The sequence below is a fragment of the Cariama cristata genome, unplaced genomic scaffold, assembly GCF_000690535.1.
Source record: "Cariama cristata isolate BGI_N322 unplaced genomic scaffold, ASM69053v1 scaffold14574, whole genome shotgun sequence".
NCBI lineage: Eukaryota > Metazoa > Chordata > Aves > Cariamiformes > Cariamidae > Cariama > Cariama cristata.
In genome coordinates this window covers 35304-43270 of record NW_009612447.1, presented here as the reverse complement: position 1 = coordinate 43270, position 7967 = coordinate 35304, and the positions used below count along the sequence as shown (strand labels likewise).

Genomic DNA, 7967 nt, shown 5'->3' with positions numbered 1-7967 from the left:
GGGATGGGGATGGGGGTGCGGGTGTTTCTGAGCCCAGTTGGAGGTGGGGAGAGAAATCCCGTGCCTGCAAGGCACGGGTGGGGAGAGGGAGGTTGTGAGGTGAGGGATTCGTCCAGGACTTTGGGATTGGCACGCTGACAGCCCTGAGGTGGAAGGGGTGGGATTTTTCGGCAGTAGGAGTTGGGACTCGGTCTCATACACCCCGTTTCTAAGGAGCATAGGGCCCCGCGCACCTTGTTTTACTGTTGAAGTGATGCTGGCTTGCAAACTACCTGCTTCACCGTCTCTTTTACTCTCAGCTTTCCTGCTTGTCTACTTTTTGGAAGACTCGATCTGTTTGCTGAGCAGGCTAACCATTCTCTGTGGCTTACCGACACCAGGTAGCAAACTAGTTGCAGGCTCTCATACCCTTAAGATGTGTAATAGAGCATGTTGCTTGAATGCAAAAGATGCAACCTTAAGGCCTTTTCAGGCACAGAACTCACTTGACTCAACTGCTGCAGTAGCGAGATCTCTGCTACTACGCTTAGAAGAGGGATTTCACCCTTACAAAAAGAAGGAGTGAGCATTAGCCCAAGAAGTGGCAGTTGTCCTTCATTGGGTTCTCCCAGGCAACTCCAAAGTAAGTGTGTAACTTGATTAATGTTACAAAGGCTATAGCATACTGTAGTCTAGTGGTGCAGGAGCATTTATATCTGGTGCTAATTGTTTGTTGTCATTTTCAGTAGGCATTGCCAATGGATGAACTGGTGCATGACTTGGCCTCAGCCTTAGAGCAGACTTCGGAACAAAACAAGCTAGATGAGCTATGGGAAGAGATGGCCCTAAGCCCGCGGCAGCAGCGGCGTCAGCTTCGCAAGAGACGGGGTCGTAAACGACGATCAGACTTCACACATCAGGCAGAGCATGCCTGCTGCTACAGTGAGGCCTCAGAGTCAAGCTTGGACGAAGCTGTCAAGGATTGCCGTGAGGTGCTGACAGCCAATTTCAGTGATTCTGATGACACGGCAGTGGTCAAACGACACCCAGCTCTTAGTGCCACCCTGAGGAGCAAGCAACACTCGTGGCATGAGTCAGACTCCTTTACAGAGAATGCGCCCTGTCGACCTCTCAGGCGCAGACGGAAAGTCAAACGTGTGACATCAGAGGTGGCTGCCAGTCTCCAGCAAAAGCTCAGGGTGTCAGAGTGGAACTATGAGAGGGGCTGCAGGTTCAAGTCAGCCAAGAAACAGCGTCTTTCTCGCTGGAAGGAAAATGCCCCTTGGACATCATCCAGTCATGGCCTTTGTGAACCAGGAGACAACAGGCCCTTCCTCAGCAAAGGGGGAAGGAAGGAGCGGATGGAGTGTGAAGCTGATGAACAGAAACAGGGCTCAGATGAAAATATGTCGGAATGGTGAGATCTCAGTTTCTACTGTGTGCTAGTCGGATGGCCACCTTGCTTGCCGCTGCTTGTAAATCCTGTGCTTTGCTTTTAGAAGTTCTTACCAAAATTATTCAGTGCTGTTCTCTTTTTGAAGAGGAGAAATATCTCAACTACTTTTAAACTGTAGATTTTTTCCAAGTCTTTCCTGTCAGTGCTGTATTGATGACCCAAATGCTTCCTTGAAAAGTTGGTAAGCTGATATGTTTCTGGCTCCTGTTACACAAGGAGCCTTCTGAAATGTCTGTGGCCCTGCGTCTACAAAGTGGCATGCTTGTGGCCTGAGAGTTGGAGAGTACATCCACCGTTGGCACTTGTGTTGCATGATTGATATGAACTGATCTCAGTTTCTTGTTTTCAGAATTTACCATAAGTAGTAATAAGAGAATAGGTCAGATCTCCCGTCATGACCCCTAGCATTCTGTGCAGGTGCTGTGTGAACCTCAGTCAAAACATCTTGTTTGCAGTTCTGCATGTCTGCTCTGGATCTGGAATAAGGGACTGAAAGGCTAGCTATGGGGAAAATGTAGCGAGGTGATAAAGAAGTTGGGGGAAATTTACATTACTTGCAGGATAAGCCTGTGCAAACAGTGGAGTCTGGCATGTCTTTGTATCCAGTTTTGGACAATTTCGATGAATGTGTGGCAGAATCTCACACAAGAGATGAAAACGAGATGTGTGAATGCCATGGTCTGAATTTGTGTGTCACTCTTGGGAAGTTTTCCCCGTGAGCGTGACTCTTGTTCTCTCTGTAGAAGGTTTGGGGTTACAAAACTGCTTCTGTACGAAGATATTTTTCGGGTTAGAAAAGAAACAACTGCTGAGAATCAAATGGAGGAGATTTCTTAATGAATGGCATACAGAAAGTGAATAGGGTGGGTTGTTTGCTAATTATCTTTGTGTAAGAAGCAAGAGACATTGAGGAAGCATTTAAAACAAAAGTATTCTTTTTCATGAAACACGAGTTTTGGAACTCTACTGTGGGACGCTTTGGAGGTAAAAAATTTAAATATGTCCAAAGGGGGGATGTGGAGCATAGATTTATCAGGGACTGTTAAGCATTACAGCCCAGATGGAAGATCCATCTCAGGAAGTCCTTAAACTGCTGACTGCTAGAAGCTGGAGGAATATACAGAAGAAACAGTTGGTCTGTATTTGTCATGTTCCTCATTCTTTCCTCAAGCATCCACTGTAATAGGCACTGTCAGACAGAGGACAGTGGATTTGGGAAGTGTAATTGTTTGATCCAGTATAATTGTTCATATGTTAAGATTCCTTTAAGTGTTGTGGCTGTCTAGCTCCTGCAGTTTGTCAGAGTGGACAGGCGGCACTTGGTTATTGAGGGCTTTGTGGATAATAGGTGGAAGTGCAAACTTCTTGATGGTATTTTTTGGGAGACTATGAAAAGCATAGGTTGTAACACGTCCTCACTGTCCTGATCCAGGGGACCACTATTGCATTTTTACTGAATCAGTGTGGTTTGTATGTAACCGTTACCAGGTGGAAGTAGCAGAAATATGGTCATTTTTTTTTCCTTAAAAAGTAGTTATTGTTTACTTAAAATGTGGGTGCAGTGGGCCTTTTCAAGAGACTAATGGATGCTTTTTTGCTACTAGCTGTTAAAAGCACTTGTGTCTTTTCAGAGCTATTTGCTGGTAGTCCAGGAAAGGGAATGTGCTGAGTAGCCCCTGAATGTTGCATGTCAGTGGTGATGGACTGAGAGATACCCTTACTTGATGTGGCAGTGATGGACAGCGTTTCTTGAGGTTTTTTTTCCACCAGTCAGAGTCTGTTCCATCATGTCAAACTTGAACTTAAACCAGCAGGCTTTCATCCAGCCTTTATTTGTGCCAGCCTTTGAAAGAGTAAATAAACAGCTTTGTCTGGGCTGTTACTTGAGGACCATGCTGGGAGATTGCTGTGTTCTGTCTCAGTTGTCCCTTGCTCTCAGGCTAATTATTGTGCAAGTGTCTGCATCAAATGATATTTACCGTCTGCTGCCAAATCCTTGGGATTCTTTTTGGAAAGCCAGGGATTGGAATATTTGACCTCTCCAACACCACATGTGTGATCTGTGCTATGACTCACTAGGGAGGGTCAAAGTTGGAGAGGGAAATACATACAACCCTCTTCACTGCAGAGTGTCCCTCACGGCAGTGAAAGATCACGCTTTGGTCTCTGCTGCTCTAAATATAGCACTTTGCTGCTAGCAGCAGAGTGAAACTGGCTGTGCTTACCTCGCTCTCACTGTGCTCTAGCTGTTTTTTCTGGTACCATAAGAGAAGTACTTTGCACAGATGTATAACAAGGGCATATCCTGAGGAAGGGAGAAGAAAATTGGATGCCTAGGTGAGCAAATGGTATGATTGTCATCACAAGCTGATGGGAGGGAAAGTGACTGATAGGCTTGTGGGACTTGGAAGCAGTCTGAGGTGATCTGGTGATCTGCGAAACACTTTGATACTGAATTGGTTCCACTAGTGTTCACTCCTCTAGCAGCGGAGTGTGTCACAAAGCTAATGTGTTTTTAGGCAAACTAAGTTACATATTCAGAACTAATTTTTTTTTCACCTTCTTTTTCCTCCTCTCCACTGACACTTGCTTTTCTTTGTTAGGTAGGAATGAATCTCCGTAAATGCTAAAATACCCAGCATTTTCTCTGCTTTCTAGAAGGCTTCTTATCCTATCAAAAACCTACCGTATTCAGTAGATAAACTCCCAGTCACTGAGAAAGCTTTGCATATGGATCCTTAATGAGGAGGCAGTTTTCATAGTTTGCTTGTGGGACTGCACCCAGTCTTTTCCTGGAGGAAGATGTGCTAGAGTATTGTGATTCAAAGTGTGCGTGAAATGAAATCTTTGAAATTATTTGCCAAACGTGGAAAGAGGTTAACACAAATTGAGAGAAGGAAGGATGTGCAGGAACATGATGAGGGAAGGATGGTGGTTCTAAATTGGGTAATGATGTGACTCAAAGCCTGATCTATAAATGATTGTGGAAACAACAGAGGAAGCAAGTGGTATTATTTTAAGTAGCCGTTTATATTATTTGTACAAAGGTGACAATTAACTGCTAAGACTGTTAGAAGTAACATGCCTTTCTGTCTCTTAATGCTTTGAGATTCCCTGCAGCCCTAATAAAGCAAAGGCAAATCATATATTGAGTGCTGAAGTTCTTTCTCTTGTTGGTCCAAGCTGAGTACTCCCAGAATGGTCTGGGTTTGGTTTGAGGGCAGAACAAACCATAGTACAAGAGCTGTCTGAAAAATCACTTTGAATTATGTGCTTACTAGTGAGAGATGTGCAGTTTGTCTAATCTACTCTCAAGTGCCATAAGTCCTAATGTGACTTTTTCAAACTGGCGATTGTACCGACCCACTAATGCCGTGTGACTTCACTGGCTTGATGCTGATGTATTTGTTGTAGTTTAATCTGAATAGGCAGCTAAGCCCCACGCAGCTGCCCACTCACTCCCCTGCAGTGGGATGAGAGAGAGAATTGGAAGAGTAAAAGTGAGAAAACTCATGGATTGAGAGAAAGTCGGTTTAATAGGTAAGCAAAAACTATATGCGTGCAGGCAAAGCAAAATAAGGCATTTGTGCACTACTTCCCATCGGCATGGAGATGTTTAGCCATTTTCCAGGAAAGCAGGGCTCCATCATGTGTAACAGTTATTTGGGAAGACAAATGCCGTAACTCCAGATGTTGCCACCTTCCTCCTTCTTTCCTCCACCTTTTATTGCTGAGCATGACATCATATGGTGTGGGATATCCCTCTGGTCAGTTAAAGTCAGCTGCCCTGGCTGTGTCCCCTCCCACCTTCTTGTGCACCCCCAGCCTACTTGCTGGTGGGGTGGTGTGAAGAAACAGATGGCCTTGGCACTGTTTAAGCACTGCTCAGCAATAACTAAAACATCGGTGTTATCAACACTGTTTTGGTCACAAATCCAAAACATAGCACCATAGAGCTACTATGAGAAAAATTTAACCCTATCCCAGCCAAAACCAGTACAGTATTCTGGCCTGGAACTGTAACCAGTGCTCATCCTGAGTATGCAGTGTAGTCGCTGTACCCTTTGGAAGGGAGCTGTTTCAATGACAGCCTGCAGTGGCAGTCAAGAGCCTGGTTAAGCTGATGGATTGGAGGCCAGTCTCCCTGTAAAGAAAAAATTCCTCTCTCTTGGAAGGCAAGTGACAAAGACAGAGTGTTCAGCTTCCCCTCCTTCTCCAACCCAGCCTGACCTTCTGCAGCCCCTCGGTGCCTCTTGTTTTCTTATTTTTATAGAAAATCAATATCCCTCCTGACACAAACAATAGCTCAGGCAAAAGAATAAATGGGGGAAACCTGAGATCTCTGTCCATCACCTCTCACTTTAACTCCCCCAAACTATTTAATTATAAGCATGCTTTGCTCCAGGTGTTTGCAACAGTGGAATTGCTAAATGAGGACCATTTTAACCAAAGATTGGGTGATCAATAACACTCTATAGCAGCAGCTTGTCGGATCAATAGCATTCATTATTTCCTGGTTAAGGTAAGTAGCCTCCTTTGCAAGTGGAGGTCATTAATCAGTGCTTACTGGACCTGCAGAAAGGCTTGTGTAGGAGTCTAGTTTGTTTTCAGCCCTGAAGTATAAAAGGGGTGGTGAAGAGGGTGAGATCCATGAAAGTTTGTACCAGTAAAGCACTGGCAGTAATGTGTATCTGTGTGGGACTAAAGAGCTCTCAGTACAACAGGATGCTTAAAGTATTATTAATATGATCTGGAATCTTGACAATGCTTTTTCCTTTCTCAGGCACCTTTCCTCTGAGGATGCTAAAACCCTTATGAAGCAGTCACTCAATCCTCGCATCTGCTGCTTGTGAGGACTGTTAATCCAGGCTTTCAAAAGGGAAAGCAGACACGCTAAGAGATTTGCCCAGGGTCATACAGTGAGTTGATAGGAGAGCTAGGAATGAAACGAATGGCTCATGGTTCTCAGTCCTTGGGCTTAATTGCTATGGTGTATATGTGGGAGGGTGAATGGATGGCCAAACTTTGTAATGGATTGATTTGGAACTTGATATTAACTTACATACTGAAATGTGGGAATGATGTACAGACTGTTCATCCTTTAAGTTTAAATGGCCTTTATATAATGATGAAGATGCAGAGTTTGTAGATATCCAGCATGATGAGTTGATTTGACTACAATTTACAGTGCATTACAGTGGTAATATGCTCACAAAATGGGGTTTTATTATGTGCCTGCAATTCTTCAGGGTGACACATCATGTGGTCCCTTATCGTTCAGCCTTTTGAACCGAGGGGTCTCCAGTTGATACTGGTGTCTAGTATGATCCAATTTCCCTGGAGAAGAGGGACCCAGAGATGCTTTCTAACCACATGCCCTGGTTAGAGACTTATTCTGGTGCTGAGTTACACCAGACATTCACACCTAAGGCCTTAGTGCTAAGAGGGTGGGCAATAAGTAGCTTCTACTTGTTCTGGTGTCTCTCTGCTAAATCTGAGGAAGTATAGCCCGAAGTGTCCAAGGATTGATTTAATATCAGCATTAAAGCCATCAGACGCTTGGGACTGACCTGAGCATGTACTTCTGCTACAAATATTCATCCAGCTTTACAGTCAATTAACAGCTTTCTACACATTAATTTCTAGTTTAATTCTTTGGTTCAAGAATTAAGTCTCCTGTAACTGCTTCAGCAAATGCAAAGCATGCTGTAACAAGGCTGCATTCAGCAGCAGCAAGTCATGCTGTGCTAAGATGTTTAGATGAAGAGTTGTGAATGTACCAGCTGCTCTTCCCTCCAAATAAAATAAAAGTTGCCATAGATTGAAGGGGGATTTATGTACCTGTATAATATTTTTGAGAAACAGGATTCTGAAATAAAACTTCAGAGGGTTTTCAGTAGCTGTTAAGTGACCCAAGGACAGAGTTTTTAACTGCACTTAATTTCCTAGTGAGTACTCCAGACAATGTCATAGTAACCTTATTAACTCTAGTACTCGAGGCAAATGCCATTTTATTAATTACTTTTTGATAACTTAAAACTAGACTAGATACAGGATTCTACTCTTTTTCAAGTGATGCAGCACTGCTAGGTGTTAACAGAAAGCAATTATGTCCCGTGCTAGAGCCAGCCATGTATCCGAAATGCAATTTTTGTGAGATAAGTAAAGCATTTTGGGCTCAGCGAAGCTAGTAGAATGTAACAGTGATTTTGTTTTGTATCTGCTGCAATTGTAACAATGGGCTTTTTTGTTTGTTTTTGTTCCAGTGAAACCAGCAGTGTATGCAGCAGCAGTGATACTGGCCTGTTTACCAATGATGAGGGCCGCCAAGGTAACAACTGTCCTGCGATTTTCCTCATGTGTTGCTGGGGAGTTTCTTTTACTTTCTTTACAAATACAAAGAAAGATCTATATTTGAAGAGGGACAGAGAGGGAAGTATGGGAGAAAGGCTGGTGACTGGGAGGGGCTAGAAGTTAAGATGTGAGCTGACGGCTACAAAGGTGGGATTTTGATAACGCTACACTCTTCCTG

The 7967-nt window shown here is 43.8% G+C and overlaps 1 protein-coding gene across 2 annotated transcripts in view; it reads left to right on the top strand.

Annotated features, from left to right (window-relative positions):
• Positions 1-728: 728 nt before the first annotated feature.
• GPATCH2L (G patch domain containing 2-like) overlaps positions 729-7967 on the top strand; it is a 30642-nt gene continuing 23403 nt past the window's right edge. For both annotated transcript variants that reach the window (XM_009698642.1, XM_009698643.1), the window contains exons 1-2: positions 729-1396; positions 7702-7766. In XM_009698642.1, coding sequence (XP_009696944.1) covers positions 738-1396; positions 7702-7766 — 724 coding nt within the window. In that variant the 5' untranslated portion in view covers positions 729-737. The remainder of the gene's footprint in view (positions 1397-7701; positions 7767-7967) is intronic.